The sequence below is a fragment of the Bison bison genome, unplaced genomic scaffold (assembly GCF_000754665.1).
Source record: "Bison bison bison isolate TAMUID 2011002044 unplaced genomic scaffold, Bison_UMD1.0 scf7180017864452, whole genome shotgun sequence".
Lineage (NCBI taxonomy): Eukaryota > Metazoa > Chordata > Mammalia > Artiodactyla > Bovidae > Bison > Bison bison.
The window spans coordinates 6,921,599-6,939,610 of NW_011495014.1; the positions used below are offsets into that span (position 1 = coordinate 6,921,599).

The 18,012-nt window shown below is 37.2% G+C and overlaps 1 protein-coding gene across 1 annotated transcript in view; it reads left to right on the plus strand.

Annotated features, from left to right (window-relative positions):
• The window catches only part of KCNH7 (potassium voltage-gated channel, subfamily H (eag-related), member 7), a 532,838-nt gene that overhangs the window by 512,351 nt on the left and 2,475 nt on the right, over positions 1 to 18,012 (plus strand). The window contains exons 13-15 of the mRNA XM_010858960.1: positions 2,878 to 3,129; positions 9,018 to 9,186; positions 16,720 to 16,912. Of these exons, the coding sequence (XP_010857262.1) occupies positions 2,878 to 3,129; positions 9,018 to 9,186; positions 16,720 to 16,912 (614 nt within the window). The remainder of the gene's footprint in view (positions 1 to 2,877; positions 3,130 to 9,017; positions 9,187 to 16,719; positions 16,913 to 18,012) is intronic.

The window sequence follows — 18,012 nt, forward strand, 5'->3', positions numbered from 1 at the left end:
TCTAGCAAAGGGGAAAATGTAAAAAAACTTCTGATTGCTATTCAGAATACTATTTCTACATAGCATTCAAGAAAGCAACTTTAAGAAATAATAATAATAAAATAGCACTAAGAATAATATTAAGAAAAAATAGCATCTAATGCTATTTAATGTCTATTAAGTAATCCAGTTTAGGGACTTCTCTGGATATCCAGTGGTTAACACGCCATGCTTCCACTGCTGGAGGGCATATCCCTAGTTGGGGAACTGAGATTCCCACATGCTACCAGGAGTGCCCTGCCCCCATGCCAAAAAAAAAAAAAGCCAGTTTAACTAGAAAAAGGCAGAAATGGAATATGCCATAAAAATCTAGAGGTAACTGGAGGCTAATTATAACGCATTTCAGTCCAGTTTCATGTATTCCATTAACCAACCTCCAGCCTAAGACTGAGCGGTTTCCATTGTTAATCCACAAATAGATTGTCATTTCAGCTGTCATTTTAAATGATCAAATTTGAAGCTTTGTTTTATCTAGCATGGAATAGAAAAATGTTGTTGCAGTTGGTCTGTGTCAGAGAAATTGTTCATGTGGCCTGAGTTCCAAAAAGCATCTGGCTAATCATTCAGTCGCAAAGAACACAGAAATAAATATGGAGTAATTTCCCCTAAGTATATAGGGGAATAAAATTGAAAAAAATCAAGAATATAAAACTTTTTCCTCTTATTTCATGATCCTGCTTTCACTGGAGATTTTTGGTAAAGGATTTAGATATCATGTATATAGAACAATTTGCTCCATTTCACGAGAATTAAATAATAATTCCCCATTCACCACATTGTAAACACATCCCAAGTTGAAATCAGCAGTATATGTTAACTGATGAATTTTTACCTAAACATCCAAAATCAAGCCATAAGTTAGTAAACTAAGACCAAGGCCCATGTGGTAGGCGGGACAGAACATTTTACTATGTATGAGTATTTACAAATCAACAGAGGACTCCTAAGACTGCCCAAGCTGAAAAAACCATGTGATTTAATAACTTGTGATGTGCATTCATTACAAGTGTCCACCTTGTAATGCTATTATCCTTACTTAGATTAGAATTATGAATTAAATGATAATTTAGTTTGCATTTGATTCTGCTGGAAAAGATTCCATGAAAGTGTTTAAAAGAAGAGCATTTCAGGGAAAATGAGAAGCCTTTGCTGATTCAATCCTCCTGGTGCCCAAACTGCACAAAAGTTACTTAGAAGCAACAAATTGACCCAATCCACTAAGCAGGTATGAGGATAATTTAGAGAAATGAAGCATTTTCTATTTTTAACATTTACTTGCATAAAGTTGGAAACTATTGTGTTTTGAAGAATGAAATGGTATGTTCATAAAGTGGGAGAAATGATCACATTTTCAGGTGGGAAGAAGTTAAAATCAAAGAAAACAGGAGGAGATGACAAGAATGAAGGAGGGCTGTGTCAGTGACCCTGGAGATAGACGGCTTGTGTAAGAAGATGAATTTACAACCAGCTAGATTAGTGGTTGAGCACCGAAGACAAATATAAGGGACACTGAGTTATCAAGATGTCTACAGAGCTTGAGACTAGAAAAGTCTGTAGTCTTCTCAGTAATGATGAAATCACTGTGCAAGTGAGAAATCTTAAAGAAAATAAATTAAGCAATCTGCTTTCATCACATTTAACTTTAATTGGCAGGATGTAAACAACTACCTCCTTAATAACCATGTCACATGAAGCTGGTTTTTGCACTTTATCCATTTGTACCTTGGGCTGCTTTCTGGCTTCTCAAGTTTTAAATCATGATTTTTTAAAAAGAAAAGAAAAAGATCTCTGTTTAATTTTGTGCCATATGGGAATTTTAAAAAACAGTTGGAAGTTTCTCTGGAGTGGCCTTAAATCATTTCATTTGGCCTTCTATAAATAACAAAGTAAGTATAATCAGGCAGAGAGTAGATGGAGACACTGTCTTAAACATTTCTCTAGAAAATGATATACCTTCTGGAGTATGTTGGTTAGTTATTAGTGGTAACCAGATGGAGAATTATACTGTCTCCCCAGGACACTAATGGAAACAAGTTCCGAGATTTGTCTTAGTGTTTTTCCTGCTGAAATATGTTCTAACACAATGCTCAGGGCTGAAATTATCCTAACATTTTAGTATAAAACAGCCAATGTGCACTACTGGCTTTAATGTAATTAGGTAAACCTACCTTAATTAATGAGTGAAGTCGTTCAGTCGTGTCTGACTCTAGTTTTATATTATTTGCAATATGCTGCACAACCAAACCGCATGGTATGTCAAGGCCATTATACGGATTGAACTAAGGCTGAAAGTCAGCCTGCCAGCCTTTACCATAGAGGGCTTCTGGATTTGACCTTCACAATGAGTAGATGACCACCACATGAGAGGGCATGAAGGTTAAAATAAACGAGCAATAAGCTGCAGAGTGGTGATATTTTAGAATTGGGACACGTTTTTCTTCACTGTTTCATTTCCTTAAGAGATAGTACACCAGATTTTAAGAATACAAATGACTGTTGAGTGTATATAAATAAGGTTTAAATTACCCTATAGTTTTTTTTATGAGATATAAATGTGATTACTGTCACAGGTATTCTTTTATTTTGAAATGAATAATGTATTTCATGACATTAATGTCCTGTGAGTTAAGGTTTTAAAAATCTTCTTAAATAGCTACATTTTCAGTAGGATAAAAAAATAAAGAACAACATTTCTGGAAATTAAAAAAAATTCTATGTTAAGGTTATTCAAAAACACACTATGAAAAAGCTAGTTTATGTAGTTAGTGTAGAATGCGTAGAGTCTCATATTTGATTATCTTCTATAAAATAACTTTTCTTTGATAGATTTTGGCAAAGGAAGCACTACAAATGACCCTGAAGACTCTGTAGATACAATAAGACACTACCAGAGTTCCAAAAAGCACTTTGAAGAGAAAAAAAGCAGATCTTCATCTTTCATCTCCTCCATTGATGATGAACAAAAGCCTCTCTTCTCAGGACTTGCTGATTCTCCTCCAGGAATAGGGAAAGCAACTGGACTTGATCTTGAAGAAACAGTGCCCACCTCAGGAAGAATTCACATAGATAAAAGAAGTCACTCTTGCAAAGGTAACCAAGTTTCTCAGGAATCTGTCTTATGTCAGTGCTAATCACAAAATGCTGACTTTGTACAAATGAAAAGCCATTCCACATGTTAGTCGAATCTGCAATTTCATGATGTATTTGCAAAGATCAAATCTTAGATCATCTACAAAGTGTCTGCAAGATTCTGGGATAGTGGTCATTATTCCCAATTATAGCATAATAGGTTCTGTGTGGTCAGTCAGGCCTAACACAGTGCCACATAGAACATTCTAGGAATGTCTTTTGTAGTGATTCCATGGGAGAGGGACCAATGAGTATTTGAAGAATTCTAACCCATTGATTCTTATATGTATCTTCTGTGTCCATGCAAATGAAAGCGTTAGTCGCCCAGTCATGTCCAACTCTGTGACCCTGTGGATTGTAGCCTGTCAGGTTCCCCTGTCCATGGAATTCTCCAGGCAAGAATACTGGAGTAGGTGGCCATTCCCTTCTCCAAGGCATCTTCCTGACCCAGAGATTGAACCTGGGTCTCCTGCATTGTAGGCAGATTCTTTACCATCTGAGCCACTGGGGAAGCCTTCTGTATCCATTCCCACCCCCAAACCTGTTTTTATAGCATGAAAGGCCAATTCAATCAAAATACAATAAATACTAAAAAAGAACTTCAGTTTACTGTGAATTATGAGAAAATGGGGATAAATGACCCTAAATAAAATATGCTTTTGATTCAACTCATTGGAACACATTTGTTTATTAGGGATACCCAAATATATGGGCTATGTTTTAGACAATATGCATGAACTGTGTAACTGCATTTAATAAATATATCCAGATTTGATGCTAAAGGATGGAAAACTCAGGAAAACTTGAGGACTACTACATGAAAGAACAATTAGCTAAGCATAACAGGATCTAGATCTACAGATCTTATTATCTCACTAAGAATATGTAAGAACAGGCATGGGCAGACTGCCTGGGTTCCGGGTCCAAGTCTGTGATATGCTCTCTACATGTCTTGACAGACCCTACTAAGACTCAGTTTGAACACCTTCAAAATAGGAATAATATGTTCTAACCAACTAGTCTGTTGTCATTATCAAACAAGATAATCGCATAAATTCAGTTCAGTTCAGTTCAGTTCAGTCGTGTCTGACTCTTTGTGACCCCATGAATCGCAGCACGCCAGGCCTCCCTGTTCATCACCAGTTCCCGGAGTTCACTCAGACTCACGTCCATCAAGTCAGTGATGCCATCCAGCCATCTCATCCTCTGTCGTCCCCTTCTCCTCCTGCCCCCAATCCCTCCCAGCATCAGAGTCTTTTCCAATGAGTCAGCTCTTCGCGTGAGATGGCCAAAGTACTGGAGTTTCAGTTTTAGCACCATTCCTTCCCCTGAAATAAAATCCCCAACTCTGTTTAGTATTTTCTCACAGTTTTTACTTTCTAACACCTTAATCTTTGAATATATTCCTAGACAGATAAAAACGTAGAGATGAAGAGAGTATAACAACAAAAAAAAAGAAACTATAACAAAAATGAGGGCAAAATAGGGTGTTCTTGAACTGGCAGGATACAAAATTATGGTACAGGGTAAGTAAATATTACTTATCATTGTCACCATTTTTCAAAGTGACTGTATCTGATAACAAAAGCTTTATTGAACCTAGGATGTTTAGGTTTTACATTTGTCCAGAGTTACTTTCCCTATTTTACCAAATCAGCTTTTGCCATGACCCCAAGTTGAAGTAAGCTCAGAATATATGCAAATGTTCTCTGGACAATCTAAAATCTTGATGAAGTGAATGAAAATAGTACCTCATTTATCACAATGGAAGAATGGAATATTAGATGTGATTACTAAATGTCCCATTTTAGTTATTTATGAAAACGGATTCTGGGAAGTGCTAAAAATAATAAAAGGTTGCATCATGGAAGTCAGGAGTTCTGAAGAACTTGCTGAACCATCCTACTGTCTTCAAAAGAGTATAACTGAGGGGGCCTGATTTTTTTTCAAAATATTTTTTGTTGTTTTCCTCTTGAGTTTTAAACTCTCAAGTGACAAGTTATTAAAGATATATTTGGGGGATTTTATTCAACTTGATGATGACTCTCACTGACAATGAATTCTCATGCCCTTCATCTTATGTTTTTCCTTGCCACTTCTTCCAATTATTTTTAATTAGCTATTTTACATGCACAATAAAAGATAGTATTCTATAAAATCTAAGTTAACATCTACAAATTTTAATTTTCAAAAATGTATAGTGACATCTCTGTTCAAACAAACAGTTGCCTTTAAAACTCATAGTTAAATATTCATGTCAATTGAATAGGCATAATTGATGCTGCATAGAGTCAATCCGGAGAAGGCAATGGCACCCCACTCCAGTACTCTTGCCTGGAGAATCCCATGGGTGGAGGAGTCTGGTAGGCTGCAGTCCATGGGGTCGCGAAGAGTCGGACACGACTGAGCGACTTCGCTTTCACTTTTCACTTTCCACTTTCATGCATTGGAGAAGGAAATGGCAACCCACTCCAGTGTTCTTGCCTGGAGAATCCAGGGACGGGGAGCCTAGCGGGCTGCCGTCTATGGGGTCACACAGAGTCGGACAGGACTGAAGCGACTTAGCAGCAGCAGCAGCAGCAGCAGCAGCAGAGTCAATCAGTGTGACACATGGTTAACCTAGATAATTAACATAACTAATCAGTGGAGAATTCTAAAACTTGATTCAATGCAAATTTCTTTCCCTAATAATTTTTTAAGGTGAAATACTGTGTGATTTTCAAGAATTTGAATAATGTGTAGGGTGTAACTGTAACTGTTGTGATTCAAACTACTAAACCCCCAGAGACTTTAGTTTTATCGTCAATAGGAAATGCCACTTACATTTCTAGCATTTGTCATGCTGAATCCAACAGAGAAACACCTTTGGACAGAACCGAAAAGAGAAAAATCAAACTAAATGCACTCTGATCCTGCTTAGATTGAGGTCAAAAGTTGACTCTAGGAAAATTGTGTACCCAGAACCGAATGAAAGTTTACTTTCTGTTCATCCATTTCCAGAAATGTGTCTTGCAACTATAGCAACATTTTCCAAGGCAACCGAGTGCAGATTCTTTCTGAGCTATATTTAGAAAGTATCTAAAAGGATGTTCATTTTGATTAAGACCACTAAGCAGGATCTCCCCTTTGCACTCTTTTTTTTTTTCCCATATTGCTGTTAAAACAAGCTAATCACACATATCCAGATTTTAATAAAAGAGTAAATTATAATCAAGGAAGACTTTACCCAATAGTTTACGAGTATTCTTTTTTGCTAAGAGATTATCAGTTTTTTTCTTGAGCACTGAAGAAAAAATAAAATCTTATATAATTTATTGCACGTAATTCACCACTGTTATTTAAAAATCAATATCTTATATATGATTTGAGAATGAGAGAGCTATTAGGCATAAGTGGAAATACTGTAAGCTTTCTCAGCACAAAACTTCTGAGTATAATATGTAACTTCCATCCTGTCAGTTTTATTGTTTTTGTTTCATTGTCTAGCAAAAGGCTAGAGAGGGGGAAACATTGGCATCATCCAGCCATTTATATGAGTGTTCTATTTGTTTGGCATTACTTCTCCAAAAGTGAAAACCTAGTATACTAAAACATTATATTATTGTTTTGCATTTTAAAGTCACATGTGTGTGAATAAGAAATCATACTTTTCAGTGAAAATCGCTGAAGTATTACTTAAAAGTTCAGCCATAACATTTTTGATGTTCAGTTTCATAGGAAATTACATATTGTCACTTTAGAAAACAAAACAGCAGTTGTATCCGACTCTGGGATCCCATGGACTGTAGCCCACCAGGCTCCTCTTTCCATGGAATTCTCCAGGCAAGAGTAATGGAGTGGGTTGCCATTTCCTCCTCCAGGGGATCTTCCTGACCCAGGGATCAAGCCCAGGTCTCCTGCATTGCAGGCAGATTCTTTACCAACTGAGCTACTAAGGAAGCCCCTTCCATAGAATAAAGAAGGCTTTAATTTCCTCTGAGGTCTGTTAACCATTTCAATAGTATAGGGAACCCTGACCTTATATTTTCCTATTACCATCTTTGGGTGTGCTAATCCCTTTGTTAGAGCTTCACCCAAGTGAAGCAGAAATTGTTGGCACCTCATTAGAGATTTCTATGCATTCAAAGATAAAAGTATAGTGATAGAAAAACCATGAAGAAAAGGTACAGAAATTGTGTCTGCTACCTGTGGATAGGGGGTACTTTTGAAGAAACTGTAGGAAAGGAAGGGATTTCAAGAAACCCTACAAATCCTGTTCCTTGTTTCTAGAATCATAGTTAATTCTCCCTAAATGGGTTACTTTCTATCCAATTTTTAAAATAGCCAAAGATATAAATTCCATAACTTTACATAACTTTTGTCAGTGTTTAATCATAAATACTTGTCCAAAAGAAAAAACAAAAGTCATTCTATCAAAGCAAAATCACTTTTTGTTATTTAAGTTTATTTCCATGTGAAAATGAAGTCAGTCTTTTTTTCTACCAGTCCTCTGAGTGAGGAAAATATACTCCTTCTTTCTCTCTGAAATAAACTCCCAACTCCACCAGTACTGGATTGGTGTGCCATGTGCTCAGTCATGTCCAACTCTTTGAGACCCTATGGACTGTAGGCTTCCAGCCTCCTCTGTCCATGAGATTTTCTAGGCAAGAATACTGGAGTGGGTTGCCATTTCCTTCTCCTAATGCTCTTCCTGACCCAGAGATCGGATCAGCTTCTCATGTGTCTCCTGCACTGCATGTGTATTTTTTACCCGCTGAGCCACCAGGGAAGCCCCAACTAGTATTTTTTCATGGGTTTTATTTCCCAAACTTTCAATTGTTTTAAGCACTTCTTAGATACATGAAATGCAGAGGGTAAGAAAGCACAGCAGAAGTCATCAAAAGTATATTACAGAAATGAGAGGGAAAATAAGATATTATATTTGCCCTCAGATATTGACAACTTGCAAATACAGATTGTTAGAGAAACAGTAAATTAAATGAGGTTCAGAAAATGAACCTCTGTAAGAAAAATGATTAAACCCTTTTTAGACTGAATTCCTCAAGGGCAGGGCCTATGTCTTCTTCATCTCTAACTCCTCTACAATTAGCAAAGTGTCTGGCACATAACAGACATGCAGACCATCTGAAAAGTGGGCTTGAACAGATAAGTGATATGTTTTAAAGTATAGTAACATAAAAATATTTTAAATAAAAGAGCCCCAAGGGAAAATATTGAAATTTAATGTGCATAAATTAAAGGACAGTACAGAAGAAGCTACAGGAAAACATAAAAACATGAAAGAATGTCACGGGACATTAGGACAAAGAGACTTTAGGCCTCTTCCCATCTTTAATGGCTCATTGTTCTTTGGGTCTACTTTGAGTTTAGTTGGTCTAAGGGAATCCTGAAGATCATCACTTCCCCATGGCTCTCTCTTCTCGAACCCACTCTGAATCATTAAGTATGCAAATTATTCTGTGGGAAAGAGCCCTAAAATCTTCAATCTGAGGTGAACCAGTACATACATATGGTGCTGTTTCTCCCCAAATGTAAAAGCTCAAAGTCTGTTCTCTTACTAGAGTTTAGGGTTGGCCATCCATGTTTCCCCTTAGCACAAAATAGAAGGGGAAATTGTACTGAAGACTCATAACCAGCTGTGTGGAAATAGGTGGGGGAGGCGGCAGTCAGGATCAGGGTGGATGGGAGTCAGCTACCTATTGGTTGTAGTTGCTCGACGGGTCCCTGAGCCACTGTGGTTCTGTCTTCCAGTTAAATTTCAAGGTCCCTTCCTGCTTGTATTGTGGATGTCTCTGTAGCTATAAATGGGCACCCAAAGAAGCTGACATCCATCTTGCTGTTTCTCACAGATATCACTGACACAAGAAGCTGGGAAAGAGAAAATGCTGGAACTCAGGCTGATGAGTCTAGTCCCTCAGCACTTCAGCGAGCTGCCTGGGGAGTCTCTGAAACCGAAAGCGACCTCACCTATGGAGAAGTGGAGCAAAGATTAGATTTGCTTCAGGAACAGCTTAACAGGTATAAGCAATCGCCTGGCAAAGGAATAACATAATCCAAGCCCTTAGTGGGGTCTGGCTTTACAGTTTGTAAATAGCAAATTCATCCTGCCATAGATCTCATATACACTTTCCTTATACACTTTCTCATTTAAAATAAGACCAGAAGTTGACAGAATTATTAATGTCTTGCAAGGAGCATTTATTTAGAACACTTCACACTTTTGGCAGCATGAATCCTATTTTTTTCTTTACTTGTCATAAAATCAGTATCTCATCAGCATTGCTGGCTTAAGAAACTTCCTTTTTTTAATCCCCTCAAATAATTCATATTTAGTATGAATTATTTAGTTTAATGATAATAATAACACCCTTCTTCTTTCAATCCTCCTTTTATACTTTGTGGTGGTTCCTGGTAACTTAGTTATGTGTTATAGCATTTGTTTTAATATTGACAAAATCATTTAAACATTTATTTTTTCAGCCAACTTGTCAAAATGTGATTGAGTTGAAGTCCAGATCCTCTCCATTTTCTCTCCATCTTTGATCTATGACCTTTTAAGATAAGGAATAAATTTTGGTTTTCGAAAGGAGAGAACCCCTTAACCCAAATCTACATGAGTTCCTTAAAATTAAACTGATCAACCATATTTAAGAAAAATAGATGCATGATACTGTCTTAGTTGTGTTACATGTGGAAAGTGACCTTGATTCAAGGTATTTTCCAGGACACCACTGGGCAAAGTATTCCAATAGTCACACACGAAAAACTGCATGGATTAAACTAAGATGCTCAAATCACAGGATTTACTAAATCAACTTAAAATACGCAGTGAGTGATGAGGAGAGCCAGATGGGGTAATTAACACATTTCCAATACGTACAATCCTGGTAAAAGAATCGCACAACCTGAATCCTGATTTACATGACATTTATATATATATATATATCTCTCATCAGCCTTCCCTGCTGATGGTGTGGTTCTGAGGATGAGAATCGAGATTTCCACAAAAAAGGTCCACAGATTAAAAACTGCCCAACAGCAATGACACACACTTACTCCATCACTGAGATGTAAGGTCAAGTACACTTGGCCACAGTATAAGCCACACTCTGGTTTGTTACATCATATTTCTATTCTGTCTTTGGAACGTTTTGCAGGTTACTAGCATGCTGTTTGTATTTAATGCATCTTATGGAGTCTGCCCATGTCTAACAAACTACTTGCTTACTCATTATCTATACTTACCACATTCTGTGTGTTTTGCTTATACACATGAACTAGCTACTATGCTTACTTTTTCTTGTGTTTTGTTGATGTTGCTTATTGTTTTATTGTTTTTTTTTAAATCTTTATGCCAGAATTGAGCAGTGTCAAATAATACAGTAAACATAAAAATGTGTGTCTACACAAATATACATTACCATTACCATGAAAGATGAATTAGCAATTAAAATAGACAAAAGGAATTAGAAAACCAACTAATTTGTAAATTTAAATAAACTTGTATGCCTTAATTTCAAAGAAAAGGATGACAATACTGCATGAACTAATGATATTTTTTGTATTTTTTCATGCAATTTAACCAAACTTTAAAAGTTAAAAAACTGAGATCTATATCCCATTCTAAAGTGTCATATATCAGTCTTGTAAAACTGAAACATATATGAGAAAATTAAAACAGATGATCACTTACTTAGATTCAGTAATTCCTATTTAAGGTATAAGAACTTGACATGATTATACTTATTATTGCTCAGAGAAGCATATTTAGTTAATTACTACATTTCCTATCTCTCTCTTCTATTTATACCAAGCTACATTGATCTTTTAGCCATAGTATATATCAAAATACATACTGTACACACAGAACTGATAGATGAAAGTGTGATTTCTGAACTTGACCATCCTCTATTCCTGCATATTTCTTTGTGTGTTTGGGTGGGTGTGTGTGTGTGTGTGTATGTGGCTCAGTGGCTCAGTCATGTCCAGCTCTTTGAAACCCTATGGACTGTAGCCCCCCAGGCTCCTCTTTCCATGGAATTTTCCAGGCAAGAATACTGGAGCTGATTGCCATTTTCTATTTCAAGGGATCTTCCCAACCCAGAGATAGAACCCACGTCTCTTTCATCTCCTGCTTCTGCATTGTGGGCAGATTCTTTACCACTGCGCCACCATACAGTATGCATTCAATTCCTGGAGTAAATGAAAAAAAATGACTGAATGAATGGGTGAATGACAGGGACAGTGATTTCTTCAGCACAGTACTTGCACAGCACTTAACAATTGTTCAGCCTAAAGTTATAGCTCTCTTACTTTAACTACTAACAGGATTACTAGGTCAAGTCATTTAAATTTCTCCAGCCACAGTTTCCTTTTTCAACCTCTTCTGACCTGCAATATTATTGTGAAGACTAATGTAATACATGTGGAGAGTATATATGCTACAAAACAGAAAGAGGCCAAACATAATTAACAATGAACTTAACTTCATTTCTATTATTGATACTTGTTTGAGTATATTCTTCTACTCTTCATATATTTCTATGTTACCTAATTTGGATCTTTATTGAAGGTGAAATCTGAGATTTTAATTTTCCCTTGTTGCCTTGTCATGGGTGCCAATCATTGCTGCTGGTGTAAATCAAAGATCACTGAAAAAACTTGCCTTTAATGTGTCCTGGAACTACAGTATAAATTTTAAGGGCATGTACACCTAGTTCCCATTTGGTTTGCAACCACCATTAATAGTATTACTATTAATACTAATACTAATACTAATGGGCTTCCCTGGTATTTCAGTTGGTTAAGAACTGCCTGCAAGACCCAGGTTCAATCCCTGGGTCAGGAAGATCCCCTGGAGAAGGAAATGGCAAACCATTCCAGTATCCTTGCCTGGAAAATCCCATGGACAAAGGAGCCTGGTGTGCTGTAGTCCACAGGGTCTCAAAAAGTCAGGCATGACTGAACAACCAACACACTGTTAATACTAATAGCTGTTATTATTTTATTATGTTAGTTTTAAAATTACTTTTATACAATACTTTTTTTCACAGCCAAACTGCAACTGAATCTTTTTGACATGTCCTAGCACCTGTATCGGAGAAGGTGATGGCACCCCACTCCAGTACTCTTGCCTGGAAAATCCCATGGACGGAGGAGCCTGGTGGGCTGCAGTCCATGGGGTCGCTAGGAGTTGGACACGACTGAGCGACTTCACTTTATTTTTTCCCTTTCCTGCATTGGAGAGGGAAATGGCAACCCACTCCAGTGTTCTTGCCTGGAGAATCCTAGGGGCGGTGGAGCCTGGTGGGCTGCCGTCTATGGGGTCGCACAGACTCGGACACGACTGAAGCGACTTAGCAGCAGCAGCAGCAGCACCTGTATGTTTTTGAACATATCTACTTTCTTGTACTAAATTCTAGCTAGCTCTCAAAAACATTTTATTGTCTGATTCAACCTCTTTGGATTTAAAATCCAATATATTACATTTTTACTGCACAGACATCTCCAAGAACCTGTTTCCTCCATGGTAGAAGCCAAAAGTTTGAAGAAGGCAGCTCGATTTAAACTTCAGCTTTGCAGGATGAGAATCCTGGTATACTTTTTTAAGTTGGATCTACTCTGTTTAGCTTCAGCATTCTGTTCAAATGTAGTAGAACTGTAAATTTCTACCCCATTTGTTTCATCCAAATACACATATTAAGTACACAGTGCAATAAAAACAAATATAAATAGTCTATCTTGAGTCATCCTGGCTGTTGCTGCTTTTTGCTTTAATGGCCAATTAAACTCTATATGGGGTTAAAGGTTTACATAAGAAATGTTCTTACATACTTATATATTATGCCTACGGATATACATATTTAGGGAAAATCACTAACGCTTGATCCCAAAGCCATGCTTCTCAAACTTTAATGTGCTTTCGAATCACCTGGGGATCTTGTTAAAATGTAGATTCTAAGTCTAGGTCTAGAATCCACATTCTAACAAGCTCCCAAATCTGACCACACTTTGTATAGGGAAGCCCAAGAGGATATAAAAGTTTCAGTGCTGACTCCATCCCTTGCAGAACACTGTTCCTGGTACACTGTGAGCCTTTGATAAGATGTGAATGAAAACATTCATTTTACACAGCTGTTTAGCTATGCTGATGTAGAGGAAGAAAAATAAATGTGCCCCTACCTATTTGAGTTTCTGGCTGAGACCCCCTATAATAAAAGATTAACAAGAAAAAAAAAAGAACATAAATGCATTAACATGTATACCTCATGTACACATGGGAGATCCTCAGAGGAAAATGAGTTACTCCCTGAGGTGCCTTAGAATTCAGGATTAAATACCATCTTTATAGGGAAAGGGGCTGGAGGATGTAGGTCCCTTAGAGAAGAGTAAATGATTTTTAAGATAGATGAATGATCCCTTGAAAGAATAGGTGGGAGGTATGATAGTTTGTGACAAAGTTTGTCTTGGTGTGATGCCTCTTCTGTAACAAAGTTCAATCTTCCCTGGTTGTTGAAACTCCCAGGGAAGGGATTTATGACAATTGAGTTCATTCTGGAATATCTGCCTTTAGGCAGATAAGAAAAGTTCAGAGAAAGCCTCTCCCCGCACTTGCTGCTCTCCAAGTGCCTACAGCTCAAAAGAATCAATATGCCAAAGTGGCTTATTTTGGGGTGGCATCTGCTGCTACCCTTCACTGGCAAAAGAAAAAGTTATAAAATTGAGTTTTTCTGTTTTAAAGACCAAGCTAGAATTTTTCAAAATTCTCTCTAATTCTTCCAGAGTAGAATAGATTATTTAGTGTCGTCAGAAGAGTCCATTCCAGTTAAACTGATAGATCCTAATCATAAACATGAAAATACAACCTATGCATAATAGAGAAATTCTTTACTAAAATTCTTCTTCTTGAATGTTTTAGTCTTTGGGGGCTGCTGTAACAAAAATACAATAGACTGGGTAGTTTATAAACACAGATATTTCTCAGTTCTGGAGACTGGCGAGTCCAAGATGGAAGTGCTGGGAGATTCTGTATCTAATGAGAGCCCGTTTCCTGGTTCATAGATGGCTGTCTTCTCACTATGTCCTCACATGATAGGAGGAAGGGAGCTCTTTGGGGCTCTGGCTTATGAGGCACTAGTACCATTCATGAAGGATCTACCTTTATGACTTAATTACATCCCAAAGGCCATACCTCTTACTACCATCATGTTGTGGTTAGGATTTCGCCATTAGCATTTCGACATAAATATTCAATCCATTGCAAAATATCAGACTATCATTAATACAACTAAGTATTCATAATCACTGCAGGAAGACCTTGACCTAGAAAGAGTCTTAAGTATTATCTCAGAAAGGAAAGTAAAAAGTGGAGTATTTATATGACTTTGGAGTTTGGGCCTTTCAGGTTGAAAAACTAAGGGATTTGGGCTAAATTCATAAGATGATAGTCCAGGATTGATGGACACAGTGACGTGAGGATCTTACAGCAAGTATCAATAAATAAAATTTGATTAAGCAAGTTATTTGCTCTCAAGATCAGTTTGCTGTCTCCAGTGAGTTAATCTGTAGAATTTTCCTGAGGGAGTAAAGTTATTTATTCCCTTAGACTTATTTTTCTCAGGCAAAGTTTTCCTGAAACAAGCAACTAAGTCATGTTGATAAAGGTGGTCTACAGTCTCAGCTAAGTCATGTTGGCACAGACAGTCTCGTTCTCACCCTGCAACAGCTGCCCCACCTGCATGTGATGGTCTTCTGGTCAGGAGTCCTGCTAACGGGCCACATTCTGCTCTTACTGAAGACACACTTCCAATCGGTTTTCCCTTCTCAGACAGAATCTGTGATATAGAGATTCTGTTTCTTGAAGATGATTGCTGTTTGACAAAAGTTTTGTAAGGAATCAAAATCATTATCATAATGTGTGACTCTCTGTTGGGTCTTTAATCTCATTTGTTGATGAAGTTTTTATTATTCCACTGTCCACCCCCAAATCCTTCTACATGTAATGGGTAAGCTACTCCCTAAATGTTAAATGCTGTTCCTGATAGGATAAATTCATACAGAAATATTTACAATGAATATGGAATTCTCTCTGGGGATTCAGAGGAGAGAGAAATTAATTCTGAATAAGGTAAGATTTGGGTGTGCAGATAAAATTTGTGCCGTACTTTGAAGCATGAAAGAAAGTATTGATGCTTAATAAAATAATGAGTCTTCCTTGTTTAGTTAGCACCATAAAAATATTAGATCAGAACAATGGGTAACAAGTAGATAATAAACTAGTTGATAATTCAAATTTTTGGTGTGTGGTTTTGACACCCGTAAGGCACAGTCACATATAATTTATAGCTATTTGTTTAGAAAACATTAAGCTACATGGCTATACATACCAAATATACCAAATATAGAAAACCTGTACAAATAATTTACAGGTTACCATGATTCTCAGAAGGAAAATTTCTAGTGTCAATATTAAAAACTAGAAGAAGAATGATCTTTTTTCATGTTGTCCCGGTTTATTCTGTTCTCTCTCAAATCAAAGGTTAAGTGCTCTCCATTTTGAACTTCACAAATATAGCATGTATATAACTGGGCAAAATTAGTCTATGCTTTTAACATTTTTGGGAAAATTTACCTTTTTCTTGCATTTTCCATTGAAACAGAATAGTAAGCACAAACAAGTAAAGACTTAAAACTTATCTCAAGAGGCATATGGTCTAAATTTTCTGTTTTATACTCACAAAATTCTTTTTTAATACTGTTAACACATGCAAAGGAGAGGAATCAGATCCATTGTATTCTGTTGTTTTTTCTCTTGAATTTTAATTTAAAATGAGAATGAAATTAACAGGCCATTTGGCTACTTGTGAACTTTGGGGAAAAAATGATCAGGCTGGTATTTTGCAAGCCAGATGGGCTATAGAAGCAAGTAAACTTTTATATTTGGTCTGTTTCTAAATACCAAAGGCCCTGAACTATAGATGGGAAAGGAATTTAGCATTTGGCAGTACTTAACATTAAGGAAAGAATGTAATGAATAATATATAATACTTGATGTGAATAGGAGAGTGGTAACATAAAATGTTGTTAATATAAATTTGAAACACATAATAAATTATCCAGTTGTTGCCATTATGAAAGAAATGTGCTATAATATCTCTTTTTTAAAGAGTAAATAAAATATTCATGAGAAACTGACCAAAACCTGACTTAAAAGCAAAGAGAATGACTGATTAAAAATAGATTCTCAATGTGTTTTTTTCCATTTTGAAATCAATAAAGCTTAACTGTAATGTAATACAATGTACACTGTGAAAATGTAGTCTTTGCATTATGTTTTTCTGTTAAGATCTTACTAAAGGAACAGGAGCAATGATCATTATCAGAGCCATTAGTGTGATATAGCAAGCAAGCGTCTCCGTGCTCCCTCTCCTGTCCTTCTTGTTTAAAGCAAGGCCACGATTCTGTTTGGTGGTGCTGCTGCAGTTTTTTCAAATGTTTTGCAATCCTGAACTATTTTAGGACGGTCTTCCCCCATTTCTGTCTGTCCTGCAGACTTGAATCCCAAATGACTGCAGACATCCAGACCATCTTACAGCTGCTGCAGAAACAAACCACTGTGGTGCCACCAGCCTATAGTATGGTCACTGCAGGAGGAGAGTATCAGAGACCCACCATCCGCCTGATGAGGCCCAGGCATCCGGTCGCGTCCATCAAGACAGATCGAACTTTCAGTCCTTCCTCACAGGTGAATATAGACAAGAGCGTCTCCCGAGGGGTGTTTCCAGGGACCACCTAAATCAGAATCTAATAACCTGGGCTGCTATAGAAAATGCACACTCTCATTTCCATCTCTGTCTCTACTCAATTAGAACGTCTGGGAATGAGCCCTGTAATCTCTGTTTTAAACAAGCTTCCCCATACTATCCCTCTGGGTCGTCCCAGTGCACCAGCCCAAGCATCCAGTATCGTGCATCGAACCTGAACTGGTGACTCGTTTCATATATGATATTATACATGTTTCAATGCCATTCTCCCAAATCATCCCACCCTCTCCCTCTCCCTCTCCCACAGAGTCCAAAAGACTGTTCTATACATCAGTGTCTCTTTTGCTGTCTCGTATACAGGGTTATTGTTACCATCTTTCTAAATTCCATATATATGCGTTAGTATACTGTATTGGTGTTTTTCTTTCTGGCTTACTTCACTCTGTATAATAGGCTCCAGTTTCATCTACCTCATTAGAGCTGATTCAAATGTATTCTTTTTAATGGCTGAGTAATACTCCATTGTGTATATGTACCACAGCTTTCTTAGCCATTCATCTGCTGATGGACATCTAGGTTGCTTCCATGTCCTGGAACAGTGCTGCAATGAACATTGGGGTACACGTGTCTCTTTCCCTTCTGGTTTCCTCAGTGTGTATGCCCAGCAGTGGGATTGCTGGATCATAAGGCAGTTCTATTTCCAGTTTTTTAAGGAATCTCCACACTGTTCTCCGTAGTGGCTATACTAGTTTGCATTCCCACCAACAGTGTAAGAGGGTTCCCTTTTCTCCACACCCTCTCCAGCATCTATCGTTGTAAACTTTTGGATCGCAGCCATTCTGACCGGCATGAAATGGTCCCTCATAGTGGTTTTGATTTGCATTTCTCTGATAATGAGTGATGTTGAGCATCTTTTCATGTGTTTGTTAGCCATCTGTATGTCTTCTTTGAAGAAATGTCTATTTAGTTCTTTGGCTCATTTTTTGATTGGGTCATTTATTTTTCTGGAATTGAGCTGTAGGAGTTGCTTGTATATTTTTGAGGTTAGTTGTTTGTCAGTTGCTTCATTTGCTATTATTTT